General features: G+C 44.6%; 1 protein-coding gene across 3 annotated transcripts; it reads left to right on the forward strand.

Annotated features, from left to right (window-relative positions):
* The first annotated feature begins 480 nt into the window (after positions 1-480).
* IFT52 (intraflagellar transport 52) lies at positions 481-13,780 on the forward strand. 3 transcript variants are annotated; one of them, XM_062610110.1, is made up of 13 exons: positions 481-661; positions 2,080-2,167; positions 2,413-2,542; positions 3,484-3,559; positions 3,642-3,713; positions 4,544-4,670; positions 7,260-7,346; positions 8,094-8,162; positions 8,825-8,979; positions 9,944-10,031; positions 11,412-11,520; positions 12,061-12,206; positions 12,737-13,780. In XM_062610110.1, the coding sequence occupies exons 1-13, from the start codon at positions 543-545 to the stop codon at positions 12,818-12,820; spliced, it is 1,350 nt and encodes a 449-aa protein (XP_062466094.1). In that variant the 5' UTR covers positions 481-542; the 3' UTR covers positions 12,821-13,780. The 3 variants fall into 3 exon arrangements, with proteins under 3 accessions (XP_062466094.1, XP_062466095.1, XP_062466097.1); XM_062610111.1 differs by lacking the exon at positions 12,061-12,206 and having other exon boundaries at positions 12,737-12,823; XM_062610113.1 differs by lacking the exon at positions 2,080-2,167 and having other exon boundaries at positions 528-661.
* The last annotated feature ends 4,060 nt before the right edge of the window (positions 13,781-17,840 follow it).

Here is a 17,840-nt window from a genome sequence, read left to right on the forward strand (position 1 = left end):
CTTGTTCAGCTTAAATGTCTGAAGCATCCCCATTTCAGGCTCTCAGCACGGGGCCTGGCTGGTACTGTGGCCCAGGGCGCAGCTGCTTGAGGGGTTAGGGGCCGGCTGCTCGGGAGCTGACCCCAAGCGCTCAGCGGCCAGCGCTCCGCCCTTCCCGGAGCCGGGATCAGCCTCACGGTACCTAGAGGCGGGGGGCACCTGGGGCAAGTGCCCGGCCCCGCGGGGCGGCGCGTGGAGGCCCGCTTCCCTCCCAGCCTGCCGCAGTGGTACCGCCCCGACACCCCCCCCCCCCGCCGGGGAATGGAGCAATCCGACGCAGCGCTCCCGCGTTCGGGGTGATGCACTCGGCGCATGCGCCTCCGCTGTCCCGCGTTGCCGGGTGGAGCGCGGCGGTTGGGGGTGGCGGGTGCGCGCTGCCCGCGTCTGGAGCGCGGGCTCGGGGGCTCGGGTTGGGTTCCCTTCACTTCCTTTCCATTCCCTTCCCTTCACGTGGCCGGAGCTGCCGTCCTTCGGTGCACCCTGTGGTAGCCCCGGGTCACCACATGGAGGGGGGCCTCCGGAACGCCATCGTCTTCAATGCGTCCAAAGGGGAGGCTTTCACTCTCGCCAGCGGCTACAAATCCCTACGGAAAAGGCTTCGCGGTAACTGGAAGGTTCAGAGGTGAGGGGCAGTGTCGTGACCAGCTCAGCTGATGGGCTGCACCTGAGGCAAGGGGTTGGGCGCCTCACCCCACCGGCCTAGTTTAACGGCAGAGATCCCAAGATGTATGTGATGGTTTTTGGGTGCCCGAATAGTTTCGGGTTGCGTCATAAGCAAAGATCGGGTTTTGCAGTGATTGCGCTCTCTGGCATTAGCAGCAATTCGCTTGTGCATAGATGAGTTTGGAGCTTCCAGCTATCGTATCTGGTCCTGCCCCCGAGTTGGGTCAGTCCCAAGCACAGACAAACGCTGCGGAGCACTGAATGGAGCCGCACTGAGGAGAAGGACTTGGGGGTGTTGGTCAATAACAAGCTCCCCATGACCTGGCTTCACTGTGCGCTTGAGCCTAGAAGCCCCCCTCTTCTGGGCTGCACCCCCAGAGTGTGAGCAGCAGCTCTGGGAGGGGATTCTTCCCCGCTATTCTCTTGGGAAATCCCCCCCTGCAGCCCTGATCCAGCTCTGGGGCAGCAGCGCAAGAGGGATGTGGAGCTGCTGGAGTGAGTCCAGAGGAGGCCATGGAGATGCTGAGAGGGCTGGAGCAGCTCTGCTCTGGAGCCAGGCTGAGAGAGCTGGGCTGGGTCAGCCTGGACAAGAGAAGGCTCCTGAAGGGGAGACCTGAGAGCAGCTCCAGTGCCTAAAAGGGCTGCAGGAAAGCTGGAGAGGGGCTTGGGACAAGGGCCTGCAGGGACAGGCCAAGGGGAATGGCTTGAACCTGCCAGAGGGGAGACTGAGATGAGCTCTTAGGCAGAAGCTCTTCCCTGGGAGGGTGCTGAGGCGCTGGCACAGGGTGCCCAGAGAAGCTGTGGCTGCCCCATCCCTGGCAGTGTTCAAGGGCAGGTTGGACACAGGGGCTTGGAGCAAGCTGCTCGAGTGGAAGGGGTCCCTGCCCATGGCAGGGGTTGGAACTGGACAAGCTTTAAGATCCCTTCCAGCACAAACCAGGCTGGGATTCTATGATCTGTGGAAGAGATGGGTGCAACTTCTGATACAAGTTTTGAGCCTGTCTTGATTTAGGGTTTTGAGATAAAAACATAGCAGCCCTTGTACGTATGATATTGCCTATCTGTCCACTACAAAATGTGTCCAGAGCAAAAAAAAAAAATAAGAGGAAGCTCATTAGGTGGCAGGTTTAATAGCAGATGTGGCAGTTTATGCCAGTACTGGATCTGCCACTGTACCTTGTTAGAGAAGCTTTACCTTTTAGTGGGTTGAAATTTGTAAGGATTGGTTTTGCTTGTCAACTTTAAAAAAAAGGTGCAAAGTGACTGAAATTATTTGCTTTGTGTTTGGCAGTCCTTTAAAAAAAAAACAACTATATAAAGACAGAAAAGATGCAGTCCAGGAATAGATCCAAGAATAATGCATGTCTTTATTCACAGCTTAAAAGATGAGATCACATCTGAGAAACTGTTTGGGGTAAAATTGTGGATTACAGCAGGCCCAAGATTAAAGTTCAGTGCTGCTGAGGTAAGAAGTCAGTAGTTGTTTGCAAATTAAGTATGTTTTAAGATTTGCTTAATGCAAAATAGAAAGAACAACCCAGAAGAATTTGCACTGTACTGCTTTAAATGAATTTACACCAACTGAAATATGAATTTCTCACAGGATAAGTGAAATGCAAGCCATCAGAATCATTCACCTTCCCTCCTCTCCTTGTAACTTCCTGCAGTCTTTTGTGTAGCTTTTCACGTTTGTTCTTTGCTGTTTTCCAGTTTTCTGTTCTGAAGAAATTCCTGGAGGATGGTGGAGCCATCCTGGTGATGCTGAGAGAAGGTGGCGAGTCCCGATATGGCACAAATATTAACTTTCTGCTAGAAGAGTATGGGATTGTTTTCAATAATGGTAATGGGGCTCACTGATAGCTCTTGCTCATCTGTCCTCAGCAAAATCTAAAGAGCAGGTTCAGCCTTTGTAGATGAAAGCCAGGCAGATCCCTCTCACAGAGTACCTGTTGGTCTAAAAGATTCTTTTTCTTGAAATCTAGATATACCTGGCAGTGTAATACTGGAGCACACTAAGGGCTTTCCATGGGCAGAATGCCTTAATAACATAGCCAATCTCCCTTCCTTTGCTCTAGTTTAGATTTAATGGTATTTACTAACAAAAATTAATTATAGTGACATTTCTTGGATAAAAAGCCTCTCATTTCAAATATTTTTCCATCTGTTTTATTGGATTGAATCACTCACACTGAAAAAACAGTGGCTCTTTTCTTTAGGAGACCAATAGAATGCCACTCATTAGTTTTTCCACTGCCAATATGGAAAAATACCCAAACAAAGCAACTATATCTCAGTGTACATAAAGTATTTTCAGGGTCTTTGGTGGCATTTCTAGAGTAAGCCTTTTTTTGCATCAACAGTGTTTGATTCATCATGCTTTTGGAAGATGTATAAAAAAAGAATTAACTTAGAATCATAGAGTGGTTTGGATTAGAAGGGACCTTCAAGATCATCTAGTTCCAGCACCCTGCTGCTTGTAAAACTTGATACATACTCTTTACTGAATCCTTTTGCCTCTTCTGCTTTGCAGAAGACGCAGGAGATGTGCTTATTTTTCACATTTTTATTTGAACTTGCAGATACATTCTTGTTCTAAATCTGGATGTTCAAAAGGAAACAGTAGTGAAGGCTGATTTGCGTCCTTTTGAGAGCCATGCGTCAACTTTCTGGTGTTAGAAGCAAACACTCAGGAAATCCAAGAGCCAAACTCATGTTTCATTGGTGTATCTAGTACACTGATCAGCTAAGGTGTAAATTTCTTAATTTTTTTCTTTCTTCAAGATGCTGTAGTACGAAATGTATATTACAAGTACTACCACCCAAAAGAAGCACTAATCTCTGATGGAGTTTTGAATAGGTAAATATTTGGGGTATATAAATCTTTAAACTCTTACAGTCCGTATTGTTTTCAATAAGTTTTGCTCTTCAACATCTTGTAGGGGAATCAGTGAATCTGCAAGAAAAACAGTGCTTGAGACAACAGATGAAGATGGGAGCAGACGTGACTCACAGTAAGTGTTTTCCCTTGAGAAAGCTGATGTGAAAATACTGTGAATAACTCAGAATTACCCAGTTTGTAACCTAGCAGGAGTATACTGTACTTGTGTTGAGGTTTTCCAGTATATTTCTCTCTCAGCTTCTTGTTCCTCAAGGGTTTATCTGGAAAGGAAGATCTGTTTAGTAGCGCTTGATAACCAGCAAAGGAACAGGAGTTGATAGATTTTGAAGGGAATTATTACTCTCTCAACTGGATCTTTTTGTCCCTATTCTGTGGAATTGAATTTGATTAAACAATGTAAATAAGAGTAACCTCTCAATAGGGGGTGGTCTGGCTACAGGCATGAGCAGACCTACATGTTTTTGAAGAGGCTTAAGCCAGGGTAAGATAAACATTTCTTGCAGTTTTCTACTTTTCCATCCCTTTGTGCTACAGAGGAGAGAAGAGGCATTGAGAAGAATACAGCTTTTCTGTAACTATAAATGTTTGTATTCTGTGTTGCTAGTTATTTCCTAGAACTAATAAATGACCATGTGGTTGACTACAAGGAAAAATGTAAATGTAAAACCATTTGGGGCTGGTTTTGGGGTTTTGGTTTTTTTGTTTTGTTTTGTTGTGGGTTGTTTGTTTTTTTTTTTAATTTTGTTCCAGAATATATATTCATCTGTGAGTTAAATATCCCTTAGGTACAAGAATGTGCTAGCAGAAATCAAGTGTTCCTTTTTCCTTACTGAAGACAAATCGGTGTGTACTTCAGGCAGACACACTGAGTTTTATGCCTACCTGATCCATACAGGTACATATCCATACCAGATACTTACAGAGTTCCTGTATTTTCTGCAGAGCTCTCACTTTTGTGTATCCATTTGGTGCCACACTGAATGTGATGAAGCCAGCAGTGGCTATTCTGTCAACAGGATCTGTCTGCTTCCCGCTCAACAGGCCTATTCTTGCTTTCTATCAGCATGAGGTATGATTCTGCATGTAACAAAGCATGCATTCTCCTACCCCCCACAGAAATTGTTAGTGTGTCTTCTGGGAGTACTTACAGACTGAGTTCTTGCTGGCTGAACATGAGCCTGCAGTGTGACCAGGTAGCCAGGAAGGCCAACAGTATCCTGGCCTGTATCAGCGTTAAGTGTGGCCAGCAGGACCAGGGCAGTGATTGTCCCCCTGTACTGGGCACTGGTGAGGCCACATGCGGAATCCTGTGTTCAGCTCTGAGCCCATCACTACAAGACAGACATTGACGTGCTGGAGCAGGGCCAGAGAAGAGCAATGGAGCTGGTGAAGGGTCTGGAGCACAAGTGTGATGGGGACTTGGGGGAGTTTAGTCTGGAGAAGAGAAGGCTCCGGGGGGGACCTTATTGCTCTCTACAGCTGCCTGGCAGGAGGATGGAGCCAGGAGGGGGCTGGTCTCTGCTCCCAAGAAACAAGTGACAGGACAAGAAGAAATGGCCTCAAGCTGTGCCAGGGGAGGTTTAGATGGAGATGAGGAACAATTCCTTCCCCAGAAGGGTGCTCAGGCATTGGAACAGGCTGCCCAGGGCAGGGCTGGAGTCACTGTCCCTGGAAGTGTTCACTAACCATGTAGATGAGGCCCTCAGTGATACGGGTTAGTGGTGGCCTTGGCAGTGCTGAAGAACAATTGGACTTGACGATCTTAAAGGTCTTTTCCAATCCATCTGAGTCTATGATTCTGGTTTTGATGTATCTGCAAACTCCTGATGAGCCTGTCTTCTTTTATGGTAAACTCTTTGCATGGGATTCAGAGGATAATTTGGTAGTCAGCAAAGATTATGTTCTTTGGTTGATAGATGGATATTTTTAGTTCTTCTTTGAAATTTGTTGTTTCCCCCCCCCTCCTTTAATGGTCATTTATTAAGTAAGATTATAATTAGCTTCATCAATACATCATATTGTGTTAAGGAAGAGATCTGTCACCTTGGGACCAGTAGATGTTGTATGTAGTGTAACCCATCCAGCCCTGTTAACTTATAAACCCAACCATAAATCTAGTAGTAGTTAATAAGTGCAAACAAAGGATTAATATTGTTGACAAAGGTAAACACATGAACACATTTTTTGCTATGTAGATGAGTTTCTAACCTACTATGTGTTTTTGATATCTCTGTTAGTTGGGCATCTAAGGATGCCCAAGTTCATCCCCCCCCATGTTGTGGCTGAATAAAGTCCATAAACACAATACAGCAGCATGAAGTGAATGTATGAGTACACTTACTGTTTGCATTTTGTCTGCAGCTGTCAGAGTAAGATATAATAAAATCCCTTCATGCACACAGTATTTGCACATAGATCCAATGGACTCCCCAGACTCATGTCTAGTTTTGAACCCATGATAATCTGAGATTATGTGCATTAATGATGAAATTGTCTTTTTGCAAGATAAGTCATCTAAGTTCTGCAAAGGCCTTAACTCAAGGCCAGGTTGGATGGGATTTGGCCAGATTGGATGGGTTCAAAGCCAGGTTGAATGGGGCTTTGGGCAGCCTGGTCCAGTGGAAGGTGCTGCTGCCCATGGCAGGGGATTGGAACTGAATAATATTTAAGGTCCATTCCAACCCAAACCATTCCATGATTCTGTATGAGAACTCTACTGGGATTATAGCCTTGCTGGTTGACATTCTTATTTCAAGACTGCCTGTTTATGTGGGGCCTCATGTGCTTCACCTAGTGGGTATGGAGGGGCATGCTCTCTTATAAGAATTATAACAACTACATTATGCTGCAAGTGAAATCTATATAATGTGTAGTTCATGAGTTGATTACTGAAGTGTTCTTCCTTTGATCTAGTACTGTGACATGAATGTCAAATAGGTGGCATAATTTTTCCTTTCTGCCTCAAGGAAATTTTAGGCACAAGGGTGGAAGATGAAGGCAGAGACAGAAGTTCTCAGGCAGAGCAGAGAAACTTGGTAGAAGGAAAACAAGATCTCAAAATGAAAAAGAGATCCAGTAAAGAATAGCAACTGAAAGTGCTATCGTGGATAAGGCATGTGGAACTTGGGTTAAAACCTTGCAAAACAAGGAGTACAAAACATGAAACATTTTTTGAACAAACTGGAGCTTTGTTTCAGGTATCTTCAAATTTGTTACAGCAGTATGTATGGTTATATCATGGGATGAGTTTCATAGTCGGTGCAGGAGCATTGCAGGGTTCCTTGACCTCTTGAAAACTTACGGTTTCTTGTGTATGTCTTCCTGGAAGGATTAAGAGTAATCTTAGAGAAGAATTCCAAAGATGTCTCATGAGTATCTTCTTAAGGCTCGGTCAGTTGTCCGTCTACTCTTACATAATGCAGATCAGTATTTTTAATAAATTTGTGAACCTTAATAGCATAAACACTTAGAATGCTGCTGTGTCGTGCTCCTGTGAGCTTGCCGAGTTTGAAACTGCTTTCGCCACTACTTATTCCAAGTTTTCCTATTTCTTGGTTTCTTTAAATCACTTTCTAATTAGGCAGCATTAACAATTTTCCCAAAACTGATTTGGAAGATCTGGAAGATTTTTTTGCTATATTGTATTCTTTGTTGATAGAATCAGGGTGGAAAGATGGCAGCGCTGGGCTCTTCCCACATGTTCAGTGATCAATATTTAGATAAAGAAGAAAATGGGAAGATTATGGTAAGATTATGGTTTTTTGTTGTTTTGGTTGGTCTGGGTTTGGGAGTTTGGTTCTTTTTTTTCCTTAAGGTTTTCTTAAAAAAAAGTAAAAAAAAAAACACCCCCCCAAAAAAAAAAACCAAACAAACAAAACAAAACAGGCTCACTCACAAGCTTCATGTTAGAGCAAGACAGCTTTGAAATGGATTCAGTATGGAGATTCTAACCCAGTACGAACCTCCTGAGGAGGTTGTCACAGCGCAACTAACAGGAAGAGGTTTTTAAAGATGGAGCTTCTTATTTACCTTACAGGACTTTGAAAAGTTTTTCCTACTTCTGTTCACCTCTTTAGTTATTAATATTGAAGTAGTGTGTTGGAGTTTTTTGTTTACTGCTTTTTCTTAGCTTCTTTAGCACTTCCTTATGGCCACTGATTAATGATAAACCTTTACATATATGGCTCCTGATACCTGAAGGTTGTAATGCGCTTTCCAAAGCGGCATATGTCACCTGCTGTGTAAGAAGGGGAGTTTCCTGCTGAGGAAAGTATGCACCTTGTACAGAGTGTGCTCATTGCCATGAATCGTTGCTTCCTTATGTAAATACAAATAAAGTTCTTATTTTCTCCATAGATATTCTTTGATATAGTACCCTTTTTTTCCTTCTTTTTCATAGTATGTTATGGAATGGATTTAATGTGAATGTTTAAGCATAATATAAGATTACTTGGACCCTCCTGAAATTAATTTAAATTTTGCCCTTCTCCAGGATGTGCTTTTCCAATGGCTCACGACATCAGATATCCATTTGAACCAGATGAATAAGGACGATCCTGAGGTAAGAGATCCATCATAAGGATGTAGCAGCACCAGTTTCACAAATTATGTATTTAGCAGAAAATGGTTCACAGCTGCATGGTGGCTGTTGTTGCAGACCCTTTATTCAGGGTCAAAGATTGAGTAGACAGTTTAGGCATAAAAAGTAATGGTATTGTATCTCTCACACTTAGGTTGCTATTCTTTACAAGACTACATTTGTGGAAGTCTTTCCTCTGAGCCCTCAGGCAAGATGTAGGTGCATGAAGTGAAGGCAGATTTTCTGCGTATGGATAGGGATCAACCTGTTGGCAATTTTAGTTGGTTTTGTTGGGGGTTTTGTAACTGACATATGCAAACACTATTTTTATTTGGAAATATCATACGGGATAAAATTGTATCCTCTGTGTACATAAAAAGAACAAGTCTTGCACAGGTGACTAGTGAGCTGTTTCTTTTAATTCCAAAGAATTAACAGTGGCCCTGTGGCAAGTAGCTTTACAGCTGAGAGATTTGTGCAGATTCCTAGTCTAATAAGCTGTGCTGCAAAGGATCCTACCTGGTGAAAATTGAAATAATTATTTCTAAATGAGACTTCAGGTGAGAGATAAACCAGAGAGAGACTATGTAAATGGGTTGGACTTTTTAAACCATAAGTGTGTGTATCTGTGTGTGTGTTTTCAGATTTCAGACTATACCATGCTCCCAGATACAGCCGCACTGTCTGAGCAGCTGAGAGTCTGTCTGCAGGAAGGAGATGAGAACCCAAGAGACTTCACAAAGCTGTTTGATATGTCCCTTTATCAGATGGATACAACTGCCCTTCCTTCAGTTATCAAGTCAGTAGCTGTGATTTCCTTTCCATTCTTGTTCCTTTCCCTTCCCTTTTCCATCCCATATATGCATTTTCTGTTTGTGCTTAAAAGCAGGTGGGACTGAGCTCTAGGCAGCATTCTGAACATGGATGTACCAGAAGGTTGATTGTACAAGTGTAACAGTGATATTTTCTCTTGCTTCTTGTCTTAGCTGTAGTTTCTGACATTGCTTATTCTTTTTTTCTGACTACTGCTGATTTAGTGAACTGATATTTTAGGAGAATTATCTGCAGTCATGTTGAGCACTTTCTGGAGTGATAACCAAGAGCTGGTTATTTTTACATTTTTTAATTACTTGGCGTTTACTGAATTGCATTTTCCAATAATTGTGTCGGAAGATTGCTACTGTTTTACCAGGTCTGTACTGCTGCAGCTTTGTCCCTCAAAAATCCTTTGTTGCCCAGCTCATGTATGAACACATTAAGTAGCAGCAGCCTTAAAACAGATTCCATTAAATTCCACTCTGTTGCGGACGCTCTTTCTTCTTACTCTGTATTTTTTGTATTTTCACTAGATGTGAGTTCATAGTGAGATCTCCTGATTCTGTAACATTTTTTAGATAGTTTTTCCTAGTGGAATTCCTGAAAAGTCTTTCTGAAGTCCCATGTCTGCTCTTTTTCAATGGGATCACTTTGTCCTGATGCCTCTATTTAAAAGTTGTTTTAACTACAGAGGTGCAGTACCTTTATTTTTTATCATCTTACATATCAACTTATTGTTACTCTTTGTAATTTTCACTAATTTGCTTGCTGTAGAAGTCAGTTATTACTCATGTGTAAGTTCTCTGGGGTCCTTCTAAAATCAGATATTCCTGAGGTATTATGCTATGACTGTGCATAATCTTATAGGGACTGCATCTCTCTAGCCTGCAAGTGGAAATAGATGTTGTAATTTCTTCTCTCACACTTGGTCTTTTTCTGTGCTGCAGAGCTTATGAACAGCTGAATGTGAAACATGAACCTCTCCAACTCATTCAACCTCAATTTGAGACTCCACTACCTGTCCTGCAGCCAGCTGTGAGTAATCTACTGGCTAATACAGCCATGGAGAACCCTTGTTTCATGTGTCATATACATAGTTCTTAAAAAAAAAAACACACCACAAAAAACCAAACCACACACATACACACAAAAAAGAACCAACCAACCCCCAACCCCCCCCCCCAAACAACATAAAAAACAACAGTCTGTCCCCCCCAAAAAAAGACAAACCAAAACCCATTTGAGTGAGAAATGCTGTAGTAATATGTAATCCTTTTGGAGTTGAATACATTGCAGGATGATTATTTTAGGGAAGTTAGGGAAGAGCACTTATTTACACTTCTAATTTTATCAACAGAGCTTGAAAATGTAACACCTGGTACCACAGCAGAATGTCTTGTGTATATAAACCTTCAGCTTCTTCCAGTTTTGTGAGGTGCTGGTTCAGCGTTTGCTGTGAGAAAAAAAAACATTGTAGTTCAGAAGGTAGTGGTGCTATAAGTTGTGCTAGCTGCTGCCAAGGGAGGAGCCAGGCTGTCCCACTCTTCTTCCATATCCAAATCATCTGGGGAGGTAAAAAGTGGAGTGTTGGTCTTTTACGGCAAGGGCTGGCCAAACTTTTACCAGCAGAGACTGAGGCTGGCAATAGCAACATGAGCTATGGCAGTGTCAGACTTACTTGGGAAAGCAAGTGCCTTTTGAGTTTTGCTGTCATGGCTCTGTTCTTCCTTACCTTGGCAACTGAGGAAGGTAATCACTGAGATCCTTGTAGCTGCAGGGGTGCAACTAGCCTCATGTGCTGCCATTAAAAAACACAAGACCACCTTCATGGAATCATAGAATGGTTTGGGTTGGATAGGACCTTAAAGCTTACCCTGTTCCAGCCCCTCCCAAGGCGCAGGGGCACCTTCCATTAGACCAGGTTGCTCAAAGCCTCATCCAGCCTTGTGGCATATGCGGTGATTGCATGCAAAAGAAAATACTCTTACCAGAATAAATGTGACATATGTTTCCAGATTGAGGTATTACAGTGATCCTAGTACCCCAGCTCCCTCAGCCATCACCTGCGTCTCATGGAGCAAAACTGGAAACAAACTGCCATTGTAGCATGTCTAGTTGTGATGCTGGGTGATGACTCTGGCATATTTGTGACAATTTTGGAATATTCAGGTATTTTTACAAGATATAAATGGAATTTTTATTTATATATTTATTTATATATATTTTTATTTATAAATTTATATTTATATTTTATTCATTTTTATTTTACAGAGGGGTCCCTTTGTACTGTGGGCTTTGGAGTTGCATTTGACTTTACAAAAGGTTTCTTAAGTCCAATCTAAGTCCCAAACTGTTGTCTTAGAGATGTGTAGAAAAAATACATGGCAATAAACCATGTGAATTCCTCTCTTCAAGGTTTTTCCACCTGCTTTCAGAGAATTGCCTCCTCCACCTCTGGAACTGTTTGACTTGGATGAAATGTTTTCTTCTGAAAAAGCTCGTCTTGCAGAGATTACAAACAAATGTAAGCAGAAAGACTGATTGTTTATACATTTCTATAGAAAGTCCAAATTTTGGGGGAAAAATTGCTGTATCTGATTTTAAACCATGAGCCTCGTTTATGAAAATCCACTACTATCATTCTGAACTGTGAAATTGGAAGGTCTTGGAAATTGCTAATAGGACTTTATGTACCATACCTTTTTACTTTGTTTCTTACATGACATTTTGTTACGTTTCTGCCTGCTGTTTCCCATATCATGCGTGAATTGCTGTGCACACTTGCTGATTATAATTTTTATGCTTTGAAATTAAAATGTGAAGATTATTCTAAATACACCTGAAGTCTAAACAAGATGAGAAACTACTAGCTGGAGTGGTACTGGAGTACCACTAGCTGGAGTACTCCTAGCTGGAGTACATCATGGCTAGTCCACTCACCTTAGTTACAGAACTTAACATCCCAGAATGCCAACACCAAACAGAGCTTTGTAGTAAGCTTTTCCTCAGTTAATACAGAGATGTGTGATATTAAAGTGCCTTGTTTTCTGGGATGCTTGTTTAGGTACTGATGATGACCTGGAGTTTTATGTACGAAAATGTGGTGATATCTTAGGAGTAACAAGTAAACTCCCAAAGGAGAAGCAAGATGCCAAGCATATCCTGGAGCACGTCTTTTTACAAGTGGTTGAGTTTAAGAAACTGAACCAGGTATTTTCAATAACAGCATTACAAGTGAATAGTTGATTGTATCAGCACTGGGCTGATGCATCTTTGTAGCAGCTATGCTTCTCACAGGCAAGAGGTACACTGAGGTGTTAAGATGTTTGTTGTACAATAAATTAGACCAGTGGACTGTTGATCTGTGTAGCATGTGTGGTGCTCAGTTTATTAATTCTCTCATTTATTTTAATTGGAGGATTAATACATGCAAGTGTAGTTTTGGTAATTTCAGCTAAATACAGTTCATCAGTGGTGCATGGACTAAAAGCAGTGTGCCCTCATGAATGGTCACAGGGCTATAGTGTGGATGCAAAACCAGCAGTGTTACTCACAGGTGTTACTGTGTGCAGAAATAGTTCTTAGTAAGTTTGATGCTTCAAAATTTGGAGCTTATCAGCAGATCATCCGTTTGTACTAACAAGTATTCCCTGTTTCTCAAATAGTCTAATTTAGCTAAAAATCAGATCAGTTTCTACTCTATTGTTAATGATTTTTTTTCTCCTTTTCCCTTTCCTAAGGAACATGATACTGACACAAGTGAAGCTGGATTCCAGAATGGTAACCGAGATGTGACTTTCCCTAGTTTGAGACAGGCATTTTAGTCAAAATATACTTTTGTTTCGTTTTGGTTTTTTTTTGTGGGTTTTTTTTTTTTACAACCTCCATGTTCAGTATTGATTGGGACCATCCCAGTAGTTCTCTGAATATTGGAATAATTTATGTGTAGTAGTTTGGATAATTAATGCCTTTTGTGGAAGAACTTGTACTTTGAAAGCACTTTCCAAGTAATTTCATATTTTTCTACTTCTTTATTAAAACTATAATTTTATAATATATGGAAAAAAAAAGTCTCATACAAAGAAAATGTGGGTTGGCTCCTTCTTCCTGGTCTAGTGTCTATTTTCTTGTAGTAAAGTTTACTGTGGGTTCTGTTTGTACACATAACCTTTAATTGGGGGAAAGATTGTTCTTCTGGTTGGTGAAATGTGCAAAAGAAAATACAGCCATAAATACAGAAGCTGCTGATAATAATGCCTGTCTGTCACCCTGAGGCATCTCCTGTTGTCTCTGCCAAACTGAACCAAGGAGAGGTGTGTTTGTTACAGGAGAAGGGAAGGGAAGAATTGAAATTAAGCAGTAATGATATCATTGCAGATCGCTGTCTCACGTAAGACTGGAACTACATTGTTCTGAAATGAAGTGGGACAGCATTTGGATGAAAAAGACTTAAGATTCAAAGGATTATTATTAAGAAAATGTGGTACTGTGTAGAAACTCAGGAATATTTTTGCTTACAGTTATGTGATCTCTAGCCAGAGATACTGAGCTAGGTAATGCACAAGAGCAGAAAGTCAAGTGCAATTTATTGACCATGAAATGTTGAAGCTCAGTGCACAGCCAAAATAGAGCCAAGCATATGATTAGTGAGAACAAAAGATTGGTCAACATCATTAATACTGAATGTCTTTGTTGAAAGGACTTGTAAGATTGCACTTTTATACCACATTTTGGATGTCAGTCTGACAGTTAAACTGTTAAACATAAATTCCTCCCCCACACAAGTCTTCTATGTGGTCTTTATGACACCTGGGCTTTATCTTCTTCTGCCATGTTTTTTAACATCAAAGCTGCTTTTTGCAAGAGATCTGTTCATCATTCATCCCACATTTTACACTACTTCATGCTTCATATGCCAGCTTGGTGCAGGTTTTTCTAGAGGTGTCCCAAAGCACCAGCAAAGTCACTGACCAGTGGAGATGTGTTCAGACAAGGTTAGCAGAGGTGGTTGTATCTTCTTACACTACAGGCATGCCTTTTTCATAGCAGCATCTTTGATATTTTTTCATTTCTTCCATTTATTTTTCTCTAAAGCCATGGTTGTTTGTCACGCAGAATACTTTGTATATTGCAGCCACAGATTCACATGATACTCTTCATTTTCCATCTGCAGTATCAACACCAAACACTGTAGCTGAACCAAACAATGTGATGCTCTTGCTCATTATGGATCTGGTTTGTACTGTCCTGTGGTTTTTATAGTTGTCATGGTTTAAGCCCAGATGGTGACTCGGCACCACGCAGCTGCTCGCTCCCTCCCTCCCTCCCTCCCTTGCCTCTGCTCCCAGAGGGATGGGGAAGAGAATGGAAAGAATGTAAACCCCAGGGGCTGAGATAAGAGCAGTCTGATAACTAGAGTGTAATACAAAACTACTAATAATAATGATAAGGGAAATAACAAGGAGAGAGAATATGAAACTAGAAAGGGAAAGAAACCAATGAACATAAGTAATGCCCGATAGAATTGATCAGTACTCAGCCAAACCCAAGCAGTGATCTGGGCCTTCTGTGTGACTCCCCCTATTTCTATCCTGGACATGACATGATGTGGTATGGAATACCCCTTTGGTTACTTTGGGTCAGGTGTCCTGTCTCTGCTTCTTCCCCGCCTCCTGTGCCCCTCCTCACTGGCAGAGCATGAGACTGAAAAGTCCTTGATCAGGGTAAGCGCTGCTGAGCAACAACTAAAACATCAGTGTGCTACCAGCATTGTTCTCAGACTGAAGTTGAAAACACAGCACTGCACCAGCTACTAGGAAGGAGAAAAATAAGTTACAGCTGAACCTAGGACAGCAGTTCAGGCTATAAATACTATGCCCTCTCTCTTGATTTGTCGTCTGTTCCTGATGTTGTAACGTGGTTTAGAAAGAAGTCAGCTGGGCAGCCAGAGAATGCAAGCAACTCCATGTGCTATTTGTCTGTAGTGCCTCTTAACAGCTGAAGTAAGAGATTTTTCACTGAATGGATGTTTTTTTGACCAGAAGTTCTAGTGTGAAATGCATGTGGAGGAAATAGCTTGCATCTCTTTCAAAGTTACCCCTTTGTCCCCCTGGAAGTATTTAAACTCATTCGGTAAACAGAAATGCTTAGTTTGGTCATGCGAGTGTGACAAATGTGATTCAAGGCCAGGCTGGACAGGGCTTTGAGGAAGCTGCTCTAGTGTAAGGTGTCCCTGCCCGTGGCAGGGGATTGGAACTGGATGAGCTTTAAGGTCCTTTCCAACCCAAACCATTCTATGGTTCTGTGATGATTCTGTTCTTAATCTATCCCTAGAAGAAGACGGAGCAAACCATAAAGGCCCTGGGCCATGGTTTTAACAAGTAATTTCCCCAGGTCTGTGGCCATTGTAAGCAGCCACAGGAGAAGGAAGAGGCCCGGCGGGCAGAGGCTGTGCGAGGCGGGGAGCTCTGACAGGAGAGCAAGAGACCGTGTGGGGGGGCGGTCGGGGCGGGCTCGGTGCCTCCTCTCAGCCCGGGCTGTGGCCGATGCAGAGCGATCCCGGGCCGGCAGCTGGGGCGAGGATGAACCTGCGCGGAGCCCGAGCGGAGGGAGACCCGCTGCAGGACTGCGGCCGCGGCTGCTCCCCGGGAGGCCGCAGCCTCCCCTGTGCCGAGCGGCGCGGGGGTGCGGTGCCGCTGCCCGGCCGGTCCCCGGCGCTCAGGATGCTTTTCTCCCCGTGGGCCAGAAGAGGGATCCCCAGCCGCGCCGCCTCCCTGCCCGAGCTCCCCGTGGGCAGCGCCGCCATGGCCCGACGGCGGAGGTCAGCGCCGGGCTCCGGTCCCCGTCCGTCACAGAGACCTCCTGGGCCCCTCTGACAGGTAACGGCGGGTGGGGCCGCGCCGCGGGAGCACAGCCGGGGGCTGCCCGCCCGGGGCTCGGCCATCTTGTCGCGACGCCTGCCTTCCCTCAGCGGCCGCCGAGCCTCGTGGCGGCTCCGCGGCAGGCTCGGGCGCAGAGGGGCCGCGGGGTCTGCCCGGGCTCCCCTCACGGGTTGGGGAAGGTACTGGGGACAGCTGCGCTCGCCGGCAGCAGGGCCCTAGCCGGCCCAGCGCCCGCGTTCAGCAGAGCTCAGCCTTAGGCCTGGAGCAGCAGAGAGCCGGCCCGGGCTGAAGCTCACACCTTTATTGCGTTAATACAGAGGTCAGTGTGGTCGGGGAGGAGGGGCGGGTCCACGGGCAGTCACCCCACAGGCTACCACTGCAGCGAGGAGCCGGGGGAGCCTCATGGAGCCTGGTGCAGAAACACAGGGACAGGGTCCAGGTCCTTCAGCTGAGCACTGGGGGTGTCAGATGTGCAGGTCAATGCAGGTGGCCTCCTGAAGGCACCAGGCCAAGACAGAGGAATTACCAGAGAAGTCTCCAGGGATGGTGTGTCCAGGCTGGAGCATCCCTGGAACCTCAGCTCCTTGGTACTCGCATCCAGGGACAGGCTGATATCCAGGGGGGCTTTCATTGCTGAGATCTCCCACGTGGGTTCTGGCAGCTTCCCAGGGATTGAGAGGTCACTGCTGAGCTCCGTGCTCTTGGAGAGCAGGCTCCCCAGGGGGTTGGAATGCTTTGCTTTCTTGCATGGCGTTGAGGTGGTGTGCAGCAGCGCATCCATCAGGCAGCCAGCTCTGCTGTGCTGCTCCCCAGGCAAAGTGGACAAGTCAAAGGCAGCCTCCCTGTGGGGGGAGGGGGGGGGGGGCCTTGCAGAATCAGGTGAGGCTGAGGTCAGAGATGCCCTGGGTCAGGCTGTGCAGGTCAGGCTTCCCACAGCTGCTCAGAGACTCCAACTGCTTAACAACACACAGGGAACTGCCTTTTGTTATGTTGTCCAAGTCCGTGGGAAGCTTCCTTGCGTCTGGTTTGGAAGCACTGCTGGAGTCCATGTAGTAAGTGCAGACAGGAGAAGAATGGGTATGGCTGGAAGGTACTGCCACAAATGCATTTTCTAGGATTTCCTTTATGGTCAGGATGTTGGTACCATGCTTCTTGGTGGACAGCATGATGCAGAGTCCCACCACTGTCAGGTTTATGGAGATCAGCACGTCCCTGTCAGAACAAAGAGGTTACTGTTCATTACTGTTCAATAACAAATTGTACGCTTAGAGTAGCAGGACCACTCTGTCTCAGTCTTGCTTTGGAAATTGAGGAGCTGAGCAGGCTCCAGGATAGGTAGGTGGTCATCTGGCCTGTCACTGTCTTGTAGAGCAAATCATTTGCACCACAGCCTGCTTGTTGCTTAAAGGTCATAATTGAGCTTCCATAGAGTTGTATTCATTCAGCCTCATCCTATATACCACTACTTTTAGCTTTATATGGGGTATAGAGAGTCTCAGTAAATCTCTCTACCTGTTAGTGTTACTAAGAGGTGGCAGGTTTTCCCCAGAATTAAGGCACTTTGTCCTCATTCCTTAAGTCCCTTTGTGGGAGGGGCTAAACCCAGGCTCTAGTTAATGATGGGAGAGGCTGAGAAGCAGCTTTCATCTTACCCTTAGTCCCACACATGATACCCCCCCCCTCTCCCCCAGACCTGAAGGGGTCCCACAGCCCACACAGGCCACCAAGGGAGGCCCTCTTAGATAGGTCCTCCAGGCAGGCCCCTTGCCATACACTGCTCCTCCTCTACCTGGGAGGGATGGAGGTTCTCACCACCAGCTCATTCAGCAGTTGCCTTCCAGGCACCACTAAAGGGGACAGGGGTGGAGAAAACAGCCACTGCAGTCCAAAACCATTTTTACACTGAACACATTAAAAGAAGCAATAAAAAGCTCTTAAATTTACTGTAAAGGAGAGTTGTATA

This window comes from Pezoporus occidentalis, unplaced genomic scaffold, assembly GCF_034315485.1.
Source record: "Pezoporus occidentalis ecotype Australia unplaced genomic scaffold, CSIRO_AGI_Poc_V1 ctg144, whole genome shotgun sequence".
NCBI classification, from domain to species: domain Eukaryota; kingdom Metazoa; phylum Chordata; class Aves; order Psittaciformes; family Psittacidae; genus Pezoporus; species Pezoporus occidentalis.

Excerpts from the sequence above, each read along its gene's own strand:
- IFT52 (XM_062610110.1), top strand. The coding sequence starts at position 543 with ATGGAGGGGGGCCTCCGGAACGCCATCGTCTTCAATGCGTCCAAAGGG. Across the intron at positions 3,714-4,543 it reads GGGAGCAGACGTGACTCACA|AGCTCTCACTTTTGTGTATC; the intron begins GTAAGTGTTTTC and ends TATTTTCTGCAG. Across the intron at positions 10,032-11,411 it reads TACCTGTCCTGCAGCCAGCT|GTTTTTCCACCTGCTTTCAG; the intron begins GTGAGTAATCTA and ends CCTCTCTTCAAG.